The sequence below is a fragment of the Myxine glutinosa genome, chromosome 1 (assembly GCF_964187855.1).
Source record: "Myxine glutinosa chromosome 1, kmMyxGlut1.1, whole genome shotgun sequence".
Classification (NCBI taxonomy): domain Eukaryota; kingdom Metazoa; phylum Chordata; class Myxini; order Myxiniformes; family Myxinidae; genus Myxine; species Myxine glutinosa.
The window spans coordinates 64,925,140-64,945,398 of record NC_136261.1 but is presented as its reverse complement, the minus strand read 5'-3'; the positions used below and the strand labels follow the sequence as shown (position 1 = coordinate 64,945,398).

Here is a 20,259-nt window from a genome sequence, read left to right as displayed (position 1 = left end):
AATTAAAACTACTTTGCGATTCATCGTAACTGCGATTCGTAACTGCCGTTCGCTTTGGCTTTGCGAATGGACCAAACCATTTCATGTAAATAGAGGGGGGGGATTGTCAGTTGTCACCGTACTCGCAAGCCGTTCGCTTTGGCTTTGCGAATGGACCAAACCATTTCATGTAAATAGAGGGGGGGGATATAATTTTAGATATATATATAGTACGGGCATGCCCTAGTTTGAAAAAAGGTATCAAAGACTACACTTATCTCTTTACACAATATCATCTGACTTAAGAAAAGGGCCTCTGCAAAGATCATCATGGTGTTCACCCAATGGAATGTTCATACATTTTCAGCCAATAAATGAGATTCATTATTTAATTCGTGAAATTATTAAACAATAAGTCCAAGTAACAAAATGCGTTGTTCGTATCTTGCTTCAGCAACTTCTTTCTAACGTTTTTTCAGTGTAGCATACTCAGTTGTGTCATCGGAATCTTCCACCGCCTCTGCTGTTATACTCTTGATGTGCACCGTGGAGTATTGCACTTCTTCTTCTTCTTCATTCTCCTGAAAATCCGAACAAGCAGTTTTTTATTTACTATTTTTTCCCATCAGATAAAATATTAAAGAAAAGAAAAATACTTACTGGGATATTTCCCCCATTCAGAGTTTCATTTGTTTTTATTTCATTCTGTCTTGCATCTGGCGGAAAGAAAAAAACGTTTTGAGCATGTAAAATTAAGATACAAGGGGAAATAAAGTGATGGCAGGAAGAACTAGAATGGCAATCGGGAGAGCACATACTTCCGTCAGGTTGAAGAGTTTATGTTTTGTATCCTACTTATAGGCCGGATCTGGATCCGGACCTGAACTAAGATCTAATTGCTTTTTCTTGTCCCCTAACCACCTCATCCATCTTTCATAATCCATCCACAACTTTTTCAAATATCATGCTATGTATCGTTTTTGACTCCATCACTCATGGTGAAGAATCACTGAAATATATATATATATAATTCTCGTATGGGTACAAAATCACCAAAAATGACCGCATCCCTATTCGGATCTTCACCAAAATCACAATGATTCGTCCTTGTCACACACCCAACTTGTCCACCAAGTTTCGTCCAAATCCTTCCATAACTGTTTGAGATATTGCTCCATATATCGGTTTTAGCCCAATCACTCGCTGGTGAAGATTAACTTTTTAAAAATTATCTGATGCGGATGCGGATTCGAAACTTCGGCAAAATTGAATCAATTCTTCCTTGTCACCAACGCAACCTGTCCATCAAGTTTCGTCCGAATCTGTCCTCCATTTTTTTTTAATATCCTGTTCACAGCAAAACAGACAGTGGGAAAAAGACAACATCCGCCCACCTCCAGTGGCGGAGGTAACCAGACCGGTGTAGCAGGATTCTCTCACTCCCCTAAAATCTCACTACAGGTGTAGCAGGATTCTCTCACTCCCCTAAAATCTCACTCTAGAGTGATTCTGTCCAAGGATAAAACACTCTAGAGTGAACTATTCCTAGGACTGGCACACTCTAGAGTGTAATTATCCTAGGACAGAATCACTCCCCCTGTCAGGATCAACACACTCCCTCCAGGATCAAAGCACTCCCCTTTAGGATAAAGTCAATCCCCCAGAAAGAATGGAAAGATATATTTAGTTACTTTGGAAATATAACTCACAGGATGTTAGATGTCGTTGCAATGATCAACAGAGCTTTTACTATGTATTTTAGTGTATACCGTGTGAGCATGTGCATCATATTGTCGGATCTTAATGTTAAATTGTTGAATACATGTACTATATTTGAGCCCATCATTATTTCAATACAACAAAAGAAGACATGAGTCCCGTTTTCCCCGTATATTTAATCAATACTCCCGTTCATTTATATTCACATGAGAGTTATTATGCTTTTTTTTTTGTTTTTTTATATCATGCAGTGTACTTCATTTCATATCTATATGTATAGGGTTAGGGTTAGGGGTAGTAAAGTTATAGCAAAGTAAAGTTATTGAACGTAACTTAAAATGACATATTATATGTTGAAATGAAAATATCCTTTTCGTATAAAACATCGTAAATGTATCGTAATGATTACTGCGAATGCTCTAATATCAAAATATATAGTTATTTGAATGTTAAATTTATACTTTTCTTTATTTGATTTACCCAGTTTAATACAGGGATGCGAAAAACATTGTATTTTTATTTTTAGGGAGAGACATTTACAAAGGACATCATTCTGCCCTGTTTATAAATTCATTTATCATTTTATGTTCATCTATCTATAATTCCATTAATCTCTGTGTGTATGTGTGTATGTGTGTTTGTATGTGTGTATGTGTGTTTGTCTGTGACCGCTGTTTCTCGACAACCACGGGTCCGATATACTTTAAACTTGCCAGGTATATTGCTGGGGACCCGAGGATGTGCCTTTTCAAGGTTTCATATTAATCGGACAAGTACTTACCGAGCTATGTCCAAAAAACGATTCAACCAATCAGAGAGCAGCGAGTTATCGCGTGTGCCGAACGTGGCGAACACACTCTGCCTCGGACGGCACATTTGAGAGCGTATTCATTTATTTCACGTTGGCAAACTATGTTGCCGCTATGTTGGCGTTAAACTATGTTTTAAAACTAATTAAAACCATTTCATGTAAATAGAGGGGGGGGATTGTCACTGTACTCGCAAGCCGTTCGCCGTTCGCTTTGGCGTTGCGAATGAACCAAAACATTTCATGGACCAAACCATTTCATGTAAAGCGTTCGCCGTTCGCTTTGGCGTTGCGAATGAACCAAACCATTTCATGGACCAAACCATTTCATGTAAATAGAGGGGGGGGGGGAATTGTCACCGTACTCGCACCCACGTACCCACGTACCCACGTACGGGCATTGCACCCACGTACGGGCATGCCCTAGTCTATCTATAATTCCAGTAATCTCTGTGTGTGTGTATGTGTGTGTGTCTGTGTGTCTGTGTGTCTGTGACCGCTGTTTCTCGACAACCACAGGTCCGATATACTTGAAACTTGCCAGGTATATTGCTGGGGACCTGAGGATGTGCCTTTTCAAGGTTTCATATTAATCGGACAAGTAGTTACCGAGCTATGGCGATTTAGCCGTTCGCCGTTCGCTTTGGCTTTGCGAATGGACCAAACCATTTCATGTAAATAGAGGGGGGGGGGGTTCTACCGTACTCGCAAGCCGTTCGCTTTGGCTTTGCGAATGGACCAAACCATTTCATGTAAATAGAGGGGGGGGGGTTCTGTGGTCGTTACTGCCACGTGGTTTCAAAGTTTTTTTTTGTTGTTGTTGTTTGCACGCATGTTTTTTTGCACCCACGTACGGGCACGCTCTAGTATTCATTAACTTTGTCATGGTTGTATGTCATTACCATGCAATAAATATTGTTTAAATCACAAAATATATAGGGGGAGTGTTATAATCCTGGGGTCATTTGATCCTGCAACGGGGAGTGTTAAAATCCTAGGGGGAGTGATTTCATCCTGGGGAGTGATTTTATCCTCCTACACCGGCACTCGGAGCGTATACCTCTGTCAGGCTGAACAATTTCACACTTTGTATCTCACTGGTAGGGCAGATACCTCACTGATTCATTCAGTGGCGATGGTTAGTGGCAAGAACTTGATCACATGTGCTGTAGCTTAGGCGAAAGACTGCTTGAGTCTGCACGATATGAATGGTCACATCAAAATTAATAATAGGCTGTCGGCTCCTTTCGCAATTGAGAAGCGCGTGAAGCAGGGCTGTGTTTGCACCAACCTTGTTCACATCGTTTCTTGCTGCTGTTTTTGAACACTTCCTTGTGAAGGATGGGCCGAGTGGTATTTTTTATTAGTGTTTGAATTGATGGTGGATTTCTACCCCGCATACGCAAAGCGAAAAGCGGCATTAAGCAATTGGTTCACGTCCATCCGTCCGTCTGTCTGTTTGTCTTATCAGTTTATGAACGAGGAACAACTTATTAAAATTGAATGTTATATTTTGAACATGAATCGGAAGACAAGTCTGCTTTTGGCTCTGAATTCGTCCCAATCGCACAAGCGCAGAGAGTGAGATTTTGTCCTCTGTTTGCCAATCTGATATTCAAACAAAATTGAAAATCATTCCAAACAGGAAACTTACTGTTAGTTACTAATAACCAGGAATATGACATATACAATCTTTATTTTATTAAAATTGAATTACATACTTGAAGACTGCAGAACACAAATCACCTGTCATAATACTTCCAAGAACCTCCAGTTTTGAAGTACAATCGATCCTCATCATTCGCGGACCCCGTGCGTATTTGCAGTTCATCACATGTGACCTGCTTCTACATTTGTGCTTCACGTATTCACAGAATAAAAAACAAAAAACACTTTTTATAAATACTTCAGGACTGGTCTACTATATACACCGCCGCTGATATTCATTCAGTTTTGTGATTTCTTCTCCAGAAACCTGCTCTCTTTTATGCACAGATTCATCGCATCTATTCAATTAACTGAACCATGCATCCTCCTACTCTTGGTACTCTGAATTCTGTGGAGAGGCAATTGCTTCAAAACGACTTGCATTCTCCTGGAAGGCAAATCCAACCGAAGACAACCTCAGATCATTCCACAAAGCTTGAAATAAGTAAAGAGTGTGTCCACTCTGGAGAGCCAGACAACAACATCTATCCAACCATAAGATTAGCAGGTCATTGACAAAAGTGTTGGGGGCTCGCACAGATCTCTGTGATTGGTCATTTTTCTGATTTCCCCAGAATCTGGATATAGTACATACATGAGCTCAATTTGCTGTCAAATACGACTTGAAACTTTCTGTTTCAGAAGGTTGGATGCATATCCTGTGTATCCCAGTGTCGAAGGACTTCTTTTTATCCCAGTGTTTTCATTTTCAGTGGCGATGGTTTGGCTTTCGATCACATGTGCTGTGGCTTCGGCGAAAGATTGCTTGAGTGTCACTCAAAACATATTCCACTGTAGGAATTCTTCACAGAAGGATTAATCGCTTAAGCCGTTGATAACTACAGCTTTGCAGAGTTATTGGTCGGTAATTGCAAACGTGAGAATGATATCTCCCTGGTTTTAGGGTTGCAATCACTTTGGCTTTCGGTCATACATTTGCAATCCCATAATCCAAGATAATATGAGACAAACTTGGCAAGCTATTTTCTACACTTAGGGCAAAGGGTTTTTCAGAAAATCTGGGGACATGTAATATCAACACCACTGCCTTTTCCTGAATTCATACAATGCAAGCATTTTATATCTCTTCTGTTGTAATTGAAGGATTGATTAAAAAGTAATTTCTGTAGTTTTAGTTTCTGACATTTACTTGTCCCTTTTCTTCCAAAAAATATTCTGAAAGTCACAAATGCGCACATGGAAGCTGTGATAATTGCAGATTTACTGAGAACTCGAAATATGGTAACCTTGCCATGCCAATCTGTTTTCTGTATCACACTGATGTTCTTGGAGGAGGAAAAGTGAAGGAAATGGTCTTGGTTCAATCTAATGAACATCCAGGTCTCACCATCAGCCATGACCTTTCATGGGCCGACCCAGCAGCAAAGCCGGTTGCCAAAGCCAGCCACAGACTAGGTATCCTACGTCAATCCAAATCTTAATTGGAAAATCAGAGCGACTCTCAATCTTCCAAGGCCTTTGTCCAAAGCACAATCAATGGAGTACTGCTCTCCACTATGGATTGGCGCTCCAGCATCACATCTGTCTCTACTCGGTCTGTGGAATCCAAATCTCTCAAAACTATTGGAATCTCCCCTATTAAGGCCAAAGTAATAGGTCTGTTGCTGTCACATGGCAGACAAAATACTGGTCTCTGTTTTCTCTAACATCTATTCATCAACATTGCTCCCTCCTCTCTATCAGTCCTGCAACCCTCCTTATATATTCTATTACACATGCATTCTTCCATAAACCCCCTCCTGATTAAACTTCCAAAATCCAGGCTTACTGCACACCTCGACTTTTTTTTTAATTCCTTGCTTCTCTCATCTATGGAATCACACTGCAGGCTGTTTTGCTCACTCTTCCCTCGAGGACTTCAAACACGCAGTGTACCACCAGCCATCTATTGTCCTCTCAAATTCTGACCCATGATATGGAAACTTTTCAGCCTAGCAGAGGTATGCGCTCTACCGAATGCCATTCTAGTTTCACGACAGTGATGTAGGTAGAAATTAAGAGGTCATGGTCCACCTCCTTTCAAACAGTCGACTTTCTTTTAAAATACCAACAAATTATGTATTTATGGCGTTATAAGTCCTTAGACCGAGATACTTGCAATAGTCAACGAAAAGCCAAGGGTTTTCTATAATTTATCAACAGAGAGGTATCTAGAGCTGGTAAGAAAGAAACATCTTTTGACTATTCATTTATAAATTGCATATTGAAAGATATAAAACGTTGGCATTTCTTGGATAATTGTGCCACGCTCTGAGAACATTTTGAACATCTTGTTTGATTTGTAATCTTATATAGTGTGAATATTGTTACGTTTATGGGGGGAGGTTTGAGAATATCATAGTAAAGGTGGGATTGCTTAAGAATAGGATGGACCGGACCGTGCGACATGTAGGAGGAGCATTTTGATGTAATAAGTAGGGAAAATGCAGCTTAAGATTGCATTTAATTGTGCATCATATGGGGGGTGATGCCGTGTTACTTAGTAGTAAGGATTACGGTTAATTTCCCTTCTTCGTCATACCCCCTGTGGCCATCCGTAACATTTATAACATCAGCCGACCAAGCTATTCACGCTCCAATGGACATGATAAGGCAAAGACCCACCTGTGAGAGACAGAGCTACAATGGTTTGATGGGTGGGGAACAGGGCCGGCAGCCAACTCCTCTCCCCCCTCCCCTCCCCCACTCCCCGGTGTGACGTGGCCCGATAACGTTGGCGGGGAGAGCGTGAGCAAAAAAGCAACGGGGAAAAAGAAGGTTCGAGAGAGAAGAGTGTTTTTAGTGTGCCCATGTAAAAGCTTTTTCTACTGTCCCGGGGGTGCTGCAGGACGTATTTTCCTTTCCCCTAGAGGAGGCTATTAATACCAGTTATCACTCAAAAAGGATTGTGGAACCTTGAGACTGGAGAGAAAGAGGGCTGTCTACACCACTCGCCTCAATCCCGGGCGACCGCGGCGTTCTCGACGCGCGGTTTTGGTTCACCATTTTCCGGGCTTCCCGCCTGTGTGGCTTCAGGTTTCAACGGCTGCTGACTTGCCACAGGATAAATTTGGTCCAGCTGAGTGCCGGAGCGTGTCTTTTATTTTCTTACTTCACCCTGTGTGTGACTGTGTCTGTGTGAGAGAATCCTTGCCGTCGCATTTTTACCTCAGTACTTCTTTTATTTATTCTCATTCCGCACCTTCTTTTGCTGTGAATAATTATTGTTACGTTTTTATTGTGTTATTGGTGGGTTCGGAATAAACCCGTGTGTTCATGAGAATAAACGCTTCGTGGTTCTTCGGTCCCTGACCGTCAGAACAGCCATAATTGGATTGCCTCGGGGATTAAAGCTGGGTTTGGCTCATCTGTCCATGGCTCGGTGGTAACCAGCTGTGGACAGGACAATATCAATTTGCACCGAATGTAGTAAAGTCCACAAACATATGTTGGAGTATTTAACAATACGAGATTCTTCCTCAGATACTGTATATTAAACCCTAAAGTAAATGTATATTGTGAAAGAAAAATGATTTACAATGCAGGGTTCGTACCTTTCTTCCTCTGCTTGTTCCAAAACAGAAGCATGGCAATGATCATGACTAGGAGTACAAACACTGCAATGCCAATTCCCACCTGCAACCAATTCAATTGTTGTTTCACTGCAGAAAAACATTTACAACAAAACGGTGAGGCGTGTATTCGAAGAATCTTGTATGTACCACACATATTGAAAGAATGAATGAAGGTAAAATTGAGGAACTGTATACTTTTTAACACTAGAAACACCTGCTCACCACAGGAGCAGTCGAGGAGATATTGAAGGAGAGATATTGGGGGAGTTGGAGCAAATATATTTTGGGTTGTGGCTATTAATCCCCATTTTCAGCAGGGTTCAGTGAACCACTTGTACTGTGCCACATGTACAGGCAAGATCAAAAGCCATTTTCCCCTTCTGAGCACAGTGCCAGGGGTGCACAGAGAGAGGGGAGGTTGTGCCCATAACCTGACCCTTAGTACCCCCCAGCACTTATGCAAACTTTAGTAGAGATTGACCACTTGTGTTTTTTTCCCTATGACATGCAGACAGACACAGACCCACAAATAATTGCCTTGCTTTTTGTTGTAGTTAGCCCCATGAGTCAAAAGACTCACCCATCACTGTTTGCAGAGATCGGATGCATGCCAGGTGTGCAGTGCATTCTATCCAACTCCGAGAGGATGCAGTACCAGTCATTCCTGCACCCAGGTGTGTACCAATTGCTCGGAAGGGAGAAGCTAGAAGAAGAACTCGACAGAAAAGAGATTTTTCAAGAAGGGTGGTCATAATGGGTTGGGGAATGTGCTGGGATTGGGTTGGTTGATTGAGCATCTCCATCTCCTCTGAAAAGTCCTAAATATAGCGCAGTGCCTCAAAGAGCCCAACCAAATCCTACTGCCTGGCTTCTCCGACCGACCCTGTTTCTTACTAAAGGCAGATGGTTTAGGCAAATCCCCAGCACCTTAAGACCGGGTACTCTGGGCGGGTCGAGCTTGTTAGCCTTGGTCGGCAGTCAACCAAAAATGGGGGTAAATGTACTATCTGTTGTCTTGAAGCAGACTAATAACCCATCCCAGCCCTTTTTGTACTGTGAAGAGCCAAACTTTCTATGTTTGTCTTGTTTCGGTTTTAGGGGCTAGTTGTTCCATTTTTGGGGATGGTTAGTTTGTCGTTACATTCATGTACCTGACACTTAGTACCCCCAGCACTTAATGCAAACTTTAATAGCCCTGTGTTTCACAACCTGAGTCTGATCACTCTGAAGGGTGCAGGTTAAAGACATACTGCAGGTCATGGCACTCGATAGTATAGGATCCCGAACTCAATGGTAATACATTGAGCGGCTGATCCATCCGCGTTTGCAAAATGCCAGGGAAGCTGCACTGCCATGGACATGCATGGATGGTGGCCCTTACATCTACTTCCGGTTGCATTCCCGGGCCATCAGGGTGCCTCTGCTCCGGCTTGGGGTTCATTTAGGGTCTTGACGTCTCTCGTTGGTTGGTATCCCCATATGCCGGTTTTAGGAGGTGGGATGAAGTGCTCCCAGAAATCGAAATCTCCACCTCCTTTTTTGGTGAATGATCGTTAATCATGAACCAGATTGTGAAACTTCATTCTCACAGCTTTGTTCCAAGGGCTCCTTTGAGAATCCTCACTGAACCTCTGACAGCCTCCACCCGTAGCTCTTTTGTCTTGATGTTTTGTCTCCATTGTGGCCTTGCACATGACATGTAGATTGGTGAACTAACGATCCTTTTTTCCCCTTCTTTCGTTCTCTATATAATGTAACACTATGACTATTCAATCTAATGAAACTCGGTTTCAATCTGCATTACAGGTCCCGCCACCAAGGGCACCTAAGTACAGTCACGTGAAAAATTAAGTACACCCCATGTAAAGTTTTGACTTTTTCAACATATTTCAACATACAGCTATTTGATCTTCATTTCAACAATATTGATAGATAAAGGTGATATAATATAACAAATATCATGAAACATTTACATTTTGTAGTCCATTGTATAATTTAAATAAACATAAATGCAAATTTCGCATGTGGAAAAAGTAAGTCACCCCTACATTTATCACCACTTCAAATACCTAAAATTAGAATCAGGTGCACCAGCTCAGGTGCAAATAATTAGAACATCGTTAGAGAGGATCTTGGAGGAACCTGTCTTATTTCAACCTCAGACATTTAGTTTGGTTTGCTCTTTGTTGTTGAAGTGTGCGGCGTCACCATGCCTAGATCAAAAGACCTCTCTGAGGCCTTCAGAAAGAAGGTAATAGATGCCTACGAGTCTGGGAAGGGATTTAAAAAGATCTCCAAACAATTTGAAATCAATCATTCGACTGTCCAGAAGATCATCTACAAGTGGAGAAGATTCCAAACAACTGCCAACTTGTTCAGGCCAGGCCGCCCCAGCAAGTTCAGCCTGAGAGCAGACCGCAAGATGCTGAAAGAAGTCTCGAAGAACCCCCAGAATGTCATCACAGGACCTTCAGGTAGCTCTTGCCACTGTTGATGTCAAAGTGCACGCGTCTACCATTAGAAAGAGGCTGCACAAATTTGATCTACATGGGAGGTGTGGTGGGCCAGGAGGAAACCTTTGCTGTGCAGAAAGAACATCAGGGCAAGACTAAAGTTTGCCAATGAACACCTAGGCAAAGACCAGCACTACTGGAACAATGTGCTGTGGACAGATGAGTCAAAGGTAGAGATATTTGGCCACATTACCAGAAGACATGTTTGGCAAAAAGAACCTGATACCAACTGTAAAGCATGGTGGTGGAAATATTATGGTTTGGGGCAGCTTTGCTGCATCAGGGCCTGGGCAGCTCACCATCATATAATCCACTATGAATTCTTCATTGTACCAGAGGGTGCTTGAGGATAATGTGAGGCCATCTGTCGGATTGTTGAAGCTCAACCGAAGGTGGACCTTGCAACATGACAATGACCCTAAACATACCAGTAAATCCACCAAGGAATGGCTGAAAGAAAGAAATGGAGGGTTCTGGAATGGCCAAGTCAAAGCCCGGATCTAAATCCCATCGAGATGTTCTGGGTGGATTTGAAACGAGCTGTGCATGCAAGAAACCCCTCAAACATCGCACAGCTGAAAGAATTCTGCATGGAGGAGTGGGCAAAAAATTCTGCCAGTCGATGTCAGAGACTGGTAGACAGTCATAAGAAACGCATACTTGAGGTTGTTTCCGCCAAAGGGGGCAATACCACATATTAGAGCCAAGGGTGTACTTAAGGGCCTATCTCATTGGCGGAGACGTCGCCGCGACTGCCGCGACTAATTAGTCGCGGCAACTCGGGCGACTCGGGAGACCAAAAAATGGCTTGCGCTCTCACCAAGGCGACGCCAGGGCGACGTCTACACCAGGGCGATGATATTCATCACTACTCCTTTTGCTACATTTTTTACATATTTTTGCATGTATTTATTTTAATGCAATTAAATATAAATTCAATGCAATTTAAATATACACTCACATGTAGGTATGGGCTTCTTGATCTCCTCGAAGATGTTCTGCATATCAACAAGGAAGGTTTCAACCGCTGCTTTCTTGTATTGGTTATCTTTGTATCTTGCATACGATTTATCGTAAAATTCCGGATGATCCTCCCAGAAGTCAGCCATTGCCTCTTGATGCCCCTCTTTCCAATCATATTGTTTTCTAGTCGGATCGCCGCTGGAACCATGTTCCTCATCTTCTCTAGCATCAACTGCTGCCTCAGCATCCACAAACTGTGCTGAAGCTGCTACAACTGCTTCATCCTCCTTCTTGCCCTTCCGGCCCCCACTGCCCTTGGGTGGCATGGTGGAAGGACAGTACTACTCTGGAGTTGGAGCTGTCCCCTGGCAAGACAAGATGGTGGGGCCTATTCCAAGGCCAGTACAAGGAGCAGCAGCAGTAGCATGAACAAGTACCAAATGATGAAGACCTTGACCGGATCCTGTACCTGACTTGGACCAGGAGTGAAGGCGTCTCGATGATGCCAGCACGCGCTCAGTCACGTGGTCTCTAAAGTGGGTCAAGCAGCGTCGCGGAGACGTCGCCGCAACGTCTCCTCAGTCTCCTTGGTCTCCAGCAGGGCGCGGAGACGTCTCCCCAGTCGCGGACAAAATTAGTCTCCGCGACATCGCCGAAAAATCGAACATGTTTGAATTTCCCGCGACTTCCCGGAGACCCGGCTAGTCTCCAGGAGACGTTACGGAGACGTCTCCGCAACTAGCGGAGACTCGAGCCGCCACCAGGTCGCCACCTAGTCTCCAGGCCAATGAGATAGGCCCTTTACTTTTTCCTTATGCGAAATTTGCATTTATGTTTTATACAATGGACTACAAAGTGTAAATGTTTCATGATATTTGTTATATTATATCACCTTTATCTGTCAATATTGTTGAAATGAAGATCAAATAGCTGTATGTTGAAATACGTTGAAAAAGTCAAAACTTTACATGGGGTGTACTTACTTTTTCACGTGACTGTAGATGCCTCTAAGTATCTGCTATGCTAATATTAGGGGGGTTCGTGGCAATTTTTCTGCCATCCAATCCTTCTTGAAACTGAATTCTCTGGATCTGCTTGCTCTTTGTGAAACTTGTCTCCATGCTGAGGTGTTATCTGAATATTTTGCAGTGCCTCGCTTTGCACTCCATCAGCTTGATTTTATCCCCTTCAGATGGTTTGTGTTTTATGTGCAAAGACCAAGATACTGTAACTGGATTGAAGGGGAGTGCTTCACGGTCCTTCATTTTTCTGGAAATAATTGAAATGCCATACATTATATTAGTTTTCCATTCTATTGCAGAAGTAGGTGTACATGTGCTATTCATCCATCATCTCTAATTATCATCAGTATTCATCATGTACATATCGCGTTTGTCCAATATGTCTGCAATGTCAACACTTGCAAGTTTATGTAATGTGCAATTATGGTCCAAGAGGGACTGGTAAAATAGTCTGCACTGCACATGTGTAGAATTCGTCCATCTAATCCAATTGTGGCCTATAATGTGGACACACATCGTGCTTGTCACAAATAATAAATCACTCCCAGCATGTTTGCAATTGGTTGGTACATAGTACATACGAACTTTATTCATTTCTTACACAAATTATTCATACATATGCACATTATCAAGGGAGGTGCAAAGTTCCCCTCCCTATATATATGGGATCGTTTCTCTGTATGCAGCTTTAACAGTTGGACTGAAAATTCGTTTCTCGGCTTCTACTGGACAAAATCGGCTGCAAATTTCAGTAAATACTTTGTATATCGAGGTAATATGTTCCAAATTTCAGCAACGTCCATTTACTCATTCTTGAGTTTTATTAAGAAAACCCTCGTATTCACGTTGGTGTCTGTCTGTCCGTCCATCAGTCCGTTCGTCCTTCCGCCCGAAATGTGTTGACGCTCATATCTGAAAGGCTATACATTGAAACTCGCTGAAACTTGGAATATACATCGCCCAATGTGTCTAATTAATGGCTTTCTAAATAAATTCCACCTAAGTGCCCTACATTTTGCTTTGCTCATAGAGGCGAACCACAAAAAGTTGGACACAGAAAAAATTTCGACACAGGTAGTAATCATTATAGAATGAATTGTGTGCTGAAAGAATGAAAGAAGAACAAAAAGAATGGCGGCACAATTTTTTCTTTGTCCAGGATACGATTGATACCATATTTCATGACGAGCAATGGGAGAGATGGTTTGCAGTATCGGGCAGGACCCCCATACAGACCGTGGAAAATAGGTTAGTTTTTAATTGATGTATGTGATGTCAGCATGCATTTTTTTCATCCATCATTGTGATGGCCATAGAAAATGAAGGACATTTTTGGGAAAATGCCAGTGGCATAAAAACAACCCCTTTATATGGTATGTGCCATGTGGCAAAGAAAAGAAAGGACATTCCATAGCTTGTAGAAAATGCCAAACAACAAAAAAGAAGGTACACTCCATGGCTTGTGGAAAATGCCAGACAATAGACAATAAGGGACTTTCAAAAAATCTCATGCATGCTGTATGACCCTTGTATTCTTAGGAGGAACCAAGTAATGCTCTAGAAATATTCATATGAAGGGGCACCCTACATATATCTGATGTGTGTGGGGGTAGGTAATGAAATACCTCAGTCGAGATAGAACTGTATACATTAGAATGCTCTGAGGAAGCAAAAAAGAAGCCCACCTTCATGTAAATAAGTAGGAATCCATTAGGCCGACTGTCTGGGTAAGATCGTCTATGTGTCTCCATACGAGGGGTGGAGCTATGCTGATTAGGTAGGGCTTAAGAATAATCCCCAGTGTGTAATTGCACTGTGATTTTTCCCTTATGTTTTATTTCATCTAAAAAAGACCGCCATTACAACAACAACCATCATCGCCGACAGTACCCAGACATTACGACCGACAAGTACACCCTGCCCAGCCGGACATTCTCTATGGGTGGTCAAGAATGGCCGTGAGGTCACGCCCTGAAGGAGGATTGGTTGAAGAACGATGGGGGTGATTGAATCGTGATTGGAGTGAGTGCTGTGATTAAAGGGTCACACCCCGCTGCCTCGCTTGGTCAACGGGAACCTTCAAGAATGGAGGAAGAAAAGCAAAGGGATCATGATTGTTCTCTCTCTCTGTCCTGGGCTTAGTGGTGAGCGACGGCCTTTTATATTGTGCTCTCTTGTGGTTCTGGCTTGGTCGGAGGTGATCTCTCTTGCTCTCTCTCCCTTTTAGTCTCTTCGTGCATGGTCGCCGCCGACGAGGGAGGACGCAATCGTGTTGCGCTTCGTGCTGGGTGCGCCTGAGAGACAGCTGAAGCTTCGTGCAGTCGAATGTGCAGGACCAAGGGTGGTGATTCTACCCGCTGCCTCGCTTGGGCGGCTGGCTGCGGTGTGACTTCGCGCCATCGTGTGTTTTCCCATGCAGTGACTCAGGACCCATTCGACGACCACCAGGTTTTTGAGGGCCATTTGAAGACGCCAGGCTGAATACTGGCCAATGCACCACACAAACACATTTTCTTTTCATTTTTACCTCCACCACCAAAGGTGGATGGTTATGTTTTCACCCCTGTCTGTCCGTTTGTTAGATTGTGAACAAGATAGCTCAAAAAGTTGTGGACGGATTTGGACGAAAATTGACAGAGAAGTAGCGTATGTGACAAGGACGAAATGATTAGATTTTGGTGAAGATCTGAATATGGATTTGGATATGAGATTAATTTAATTTTAAGTAAATCTTCACCATTGGGAGATAGGGACAAAAACGATACATAGCGGGATATCTTAAAGAGTTGCAGACGGATTTGGACGAAACTTGGTGGACTGGTTGGGTGTCTGACAAGGACGATTCAATTCAATTTTGATGAAGATCTGAATGTGGATTTGGATATTAGATTTATTTAATTTGAAGTGATTCTTCACCATGGAGAGATAGGGCCAAAAACGATACATAGCGGGATATCTCAAAAGGTTATGGATGGATTTGGACAAAACATGGTGGACAGGTTGTATGTGTGACAAGGAAGAACCAATTCAATTTTGGTGAAGATTCGGATCCGGCAAGTAAAATCTCAAGTGATTCTTCACCATTGAGTGATATGGCCAACCAGGTAGAGCTATGCTCTCTACTGAGTGCAATTCTAATTTCTCCCTGTGTCTGTATACGAGTCTGTCTGGAGGGTCCCTCATTTCGGAATTTTATCTCACCTCACCTTCCCTGTTACTTTGCATTATTTTACGAAACCCCGTATTTATTGCATTCCGTTGTCGTGCCTGTTTTGTTCGTTTCTGTGTTCGTGATTTTGGATAACCACCCGTCACGTCCTTCCATTCAGATAAGAGCACGGGACCTCCGTTTCCCTCGCGCGCCATACGAAGGAATCGCCATCGATTCGGCTCATACGCCTCGGAGTTCTGGCTCGTTTGGTCATCTCTTACCCTGAGGTCTTCACTACAGGGTCGACACGACAATATGTTAAAACCTGTGAGTACGTAAAGGCAGTAGGTAAAGTTGTATGAATCGAATTATTTTTAAAATGATAAATGCTCTTTAAAAACATTAAATCCCATTACATTAAACAGATGACTAGGGTGAAGAGAATAAACAGGAAGTTAAACCGACGTTCGGACTTTAAATCGATTGACAACGAACGACTCATTTGGTTAATGCAGAACAAGTGTCGCACGACTTTTAATCACGATATCAAATTGTGGAAAACATCATTTTACAGCTCAATATTGGCGGTGTTGAATCAAAGGAAACTCAGCTCCATTCATCCCGTGAAAACACCGACCAGCAATAATGACGCTGAAAATCAGGTTTCAGAATAATTACATTTTAAATACGAAGAAAATGCGTTTGTTCATCGTACAAGACTTTATCCAATCCAAAACGATATAAACAACAGGTGACCAACAGCATCAAGGAAATTTGTAGACAGTGCCCAAAGTATCCCTACCCCCCTTTCCTGGAAGACCTTGCAGTGTCCATGTGTTTTATGCCTCTACCTTCCTACACCTCCTCCCCCCAAGCCCTCCCTCCCACAGATCTCCCGATGTGTCTGCTATCAAATGTTATGTTTGTGTGCTTCCCCCTCTCTCCCCATCTTGTCTACCGCTCCCCTTATTATGTTTTATGTGTCCGTTTTTTTTTGTGATTAATGTTAGCGCTTATACGAGCCTCGATCTTGTATTAAAAAATAATAATAAAATAAAAGCCATACTCTGCATTTCAGGATGAACTGCGGAGGTAGATGGAATGCCGATAAAAGGTCAACGGATAGCCGTTCCCTTCAACATGCACAGTGGCATGCTCAGTAGAATCCACGACCTCTGCCTATGCAATGAGAAGTGCAAATGAAGGGCACCGAAGGCCATGTAATGGCCAGCAATGAATGGCTAAAGTGAAGACTATGAGAGCCATTGTGAAGTCTGCCTGAAACACCGCAGTGCTCAATGAGCAGAACTCCAACAGCCACATGGAGGACGAAGAAAACGTGTCAAGGTTGGCTGTGCCATCTTCCTCTATGCTGGTAAACCGTATCTACTGGTTATGGACTATTTCTCCAACTATCCGGAGGTAGAACTGCTAATGTCAAAGTTTTGCAGTCGGGTCATCACTAACCTGAAGTTTATCTTTGGCCTGCGTTAGAAGTGAACCCACTGGTAGGTTCCATCTCAATTAAAAGTCACACCAGACGAGAGCGCGTGTGGGCTGTGGGCAGTCCGCTGCTATCATTTTGATCCGTGGAAGAGGTGCGACTTGTCGAACTGAGAATATAGATAAAATGGTATTTCCTGTTGTGTGTTTAAAGTTCTCTGAGTGAACAAAGCCCAATGATTCGCATTGGGTACGAGTTACAAGCACTCATTTCTCTTTGTGGAAGCGCGTCATGGGGCTTGAGCGGCGGAGTAATTTGGCCAGTTGGCATAGTAATAGCACTTGGCCAATCAGAACCCGTATTTTTGTAAACACCTGCACGACTTGTCTTCCAATGGCAGCCCCCATGTCGGTGTGAGGTGAGTCAGGTCTGAGGCAAAATATAATGGGAAGTCTTTCTTATTCTGTGTTTTGCATCTGGCCTTGGTAAAAGCACAGAATATGTCCGTTCTCCGTTCTCTAATGTAAGATGGAATAAGTATCGTGACTGCTTCGAGAAATGATTTAGACGGGTCAGGTTTAAGATGCTAGATTTAGACTGGTCAGGTTTAAGATGCTAGATTTAGACGGGTCAGGTTTAAGATGCTAGATTTAGACGGGTCAGGTTTAAGATGCTAGATTTAGACGGGTCAGGTTTAAGATGCTAGATTTAGACGGGTCAGGTTTAAGATGCTAGATTTAGACGGGTCAGGTTTAAGATGCTAGATTTAGACGGGTCAGGTTTAAGATGCTAGATTTAGACGGGTCAGGTTTAAGATGCTAGATTTAGACGGGTCAGGTTTAAGATGCTAGATTTAGACGGGTAAGTGGTGACCGCCTGATTGCAGTATCACAATTATCATGCACTCTGCACATCACACTCATTATACTGCACATTACATGCACTGCACTCTGCACATCACATTCCAAATGCTTCACATTACACTCCATATACTGCACTTCACACTGCATTTACTGCACATCACACTGCATTTACTGCACATCACATGCACTGCACTCTGCACATCACATTCCATATACTGCACATCACACTTATTATACTGCACATCACATGTGCTGCACTATGCACATCACATTCCATATACTTCACATCACACTGCATTTACTGCACATCACACTGCATTTACTGCACATCACACTGCATATACTGCACATCACACTCCGTATACTGCACATAGCACTGCAGTCTGCACATCACATTCCAAATACTGCACTCACATTCCATATACTGCACTTCACCCTCCATATACCACACTTCACACTGTACTCTGCACATCACATTCCATATACTGCACATCACACTGCATACAATGCACATCACACTCCATATACTGCACATCACACTCCATATACTGCACATCGCACTCCATATACTGCACATCACCCTCCATATACTGCACATCACCCTCCATATACTGCACATCCCCCTCCATATACTGCACATCACAATGCATATTCTGCACATCACAATGCATATTCTGCACATCACACTCCATAGTCTGCATATCACACTGCACTTTGCACATCACATTCCATATACTGCACTTCACACTGCATATACTGCACATCACACTCCATATACTGCAATCACCCTCCATATACTGCACATCACACTCCATAAACTGCACATCGCACTCCATAAACTGCACATCACACTATATACTGCACATCACCCTCCATATACTGCACATCACACTCCATCGTCTGAACATTACAGACCCGATCACAAAGTTCAAGTCGGTGAAATCAATTTCTCCCTAGGGGTGAGATAACGAAGCACTGATTGATTTCATCTTCGCCATTTGTAGGTCAAGCAAACTGCCTGATCTGGGCGAGAATACAGCATTTATGTGACACATTCTGACCAATGTCACGTGTTGAAAGTGTCATCAGGTGAGCTATATATCCAGTTCGTGGATGAGTTGCAGTGCGATCACGAGGAGACTGACACCCGTCTCCTCCTCCATGCAAAGCTCACCAGTTCCAGTCATCGTGATATTGACATTCACAGTCCAGATAATGATGTCACAGTGATCGCTGCTGCTCTCAGTCCACAAATACCAGCAAATTTTTTTTTTTTCAACTGGCGTCAAAAATGTGCCCATGTGATTGATATCGGGCGCATCAAAGATGGCCTTGGGGAGCCATTGTCTCAAAGTCTCAATGAGTTTCATACTCTAACCAAGTGTGACGCCACAAATTCGTTTTATGGCGATGGTAAAAGGAGAACATTTACCACCATCTTACTATAATTCACCAAATGTCCGTCCGTCCGTTCGAATGTACCGCAAAAACGGCTGAACCGATCGCAACGATATTTTGGGTGGGTATTCCTGGGACCCCTGGGAGTAAAATAGGCTATATTGTTTTTCCAAGTTTTCCAATTTTCCAGTTTTTCCAAACACGATGGAATAATATTTACCGATATGAACAGTGATGTGGCTTTTGTTGAAATTCTACAAATACTGTTTAGATTTTGATGAGAATTATAAACCTGCCGCGAATGCGGAAGTGGACAGATGACGGAAATGCACTGGTTTGATAATATACAAATACAACCGTCATTCGATCGTAATGTTAAACGTTAATCGTGTTAATCGTTTTGTTAAAGTATCAAATGATGATTGGAATTGAGTGAATACAATTACGATTTTGAAATCGTAATTGTGTTCACCCAACCGTATGGAACTTCACATGAGGATTTAAATATTTGTTTGTGTCACGAATGTTGTGAAAAGTTAATTTTTTTATATTGATGTTATTTAATTTGTGATTGGAGTTATGCTGTTTGGAATGAAAGAATGAAAGAATGAAAGGCCGGGTTTACCACAGGTCGAAACTTTATCTTTCTTTCGGTGTGTATGTAACTAATGGTGTGTCTCTAATAGTATTCTTGGTGTTGGTTTTTCATACCTGTGTACAGAATCGTCGGTTTCCTTTCGGCGCTCGCAATTCCTTTCGGTCTCTATTTTTCACGTTCCACGTTCGGTCTCTGTCTTTGTTTTCATCCCAACTCAAAAAAATAAAATATATATATATATATATTCCCTTCTCTGTTCTTATCCGTTTCGTTCTTATTTGTTCGTTCGTTCTTTGTTCACGTCGTTAAAAAATGTTCCATCTGTCCCCTGAAGAATGGTATTCTGTCATATTCTATAACACCTTTTTCTTCTTCTTCTATAAAAGGATGCTTTCGGCTTGCTCACCAAATCTATTCATTCCAAAAAAAAATTCCATCTCTTATAGTGCATCTTTCATTCATTCCCGAAACTCTCCAGAACTCCACCCATCCTTCAGCATCCTCAAACGTATTTTTGAC

At 42.5% G+C, this 20,259-nt stretch overlaps 1 protein-coding gene across 2 annotated transcripts in view; it reads right to left on the bottom strand.

Moving 5' to 3' along the window:
• Positions 1 to 304: 304 nt before the first annotated feature.
• Positions 305 to 20,259, bottom strand: part of LOC137424722 (T-cell surface glycoprotein CD4-like) — an 80,932-nt gene continuing 60,977 nt past the window's right edge. Inside the window, exons 6-8 of one of the 2 annotated variants that reach the window (XM_078770907.1) lie at positions 7,768 to 7,875; positions 640 to 695; positions 305 to 560 (exon numbers count right to left, since the gene is read on the bottom strand). In XM_078770907.1, coding sequence (XP_078627033.1) covers positions 444 to 560; positions 640 to 695; positions 7,768 to 7,875 — 281 coding nt within the window. In that variant the 3' untranslated portion in view covers positions 305 to 443. Of the gene's footprint in view, positions 561 to 639; positions 696 to 7,767; positions 7,876 to 15,940; positions 16,089 to 20,259 lie in introns of those variants that run through there. The other variant, XM_078770908.1, reaches the window with a different exon arrangement.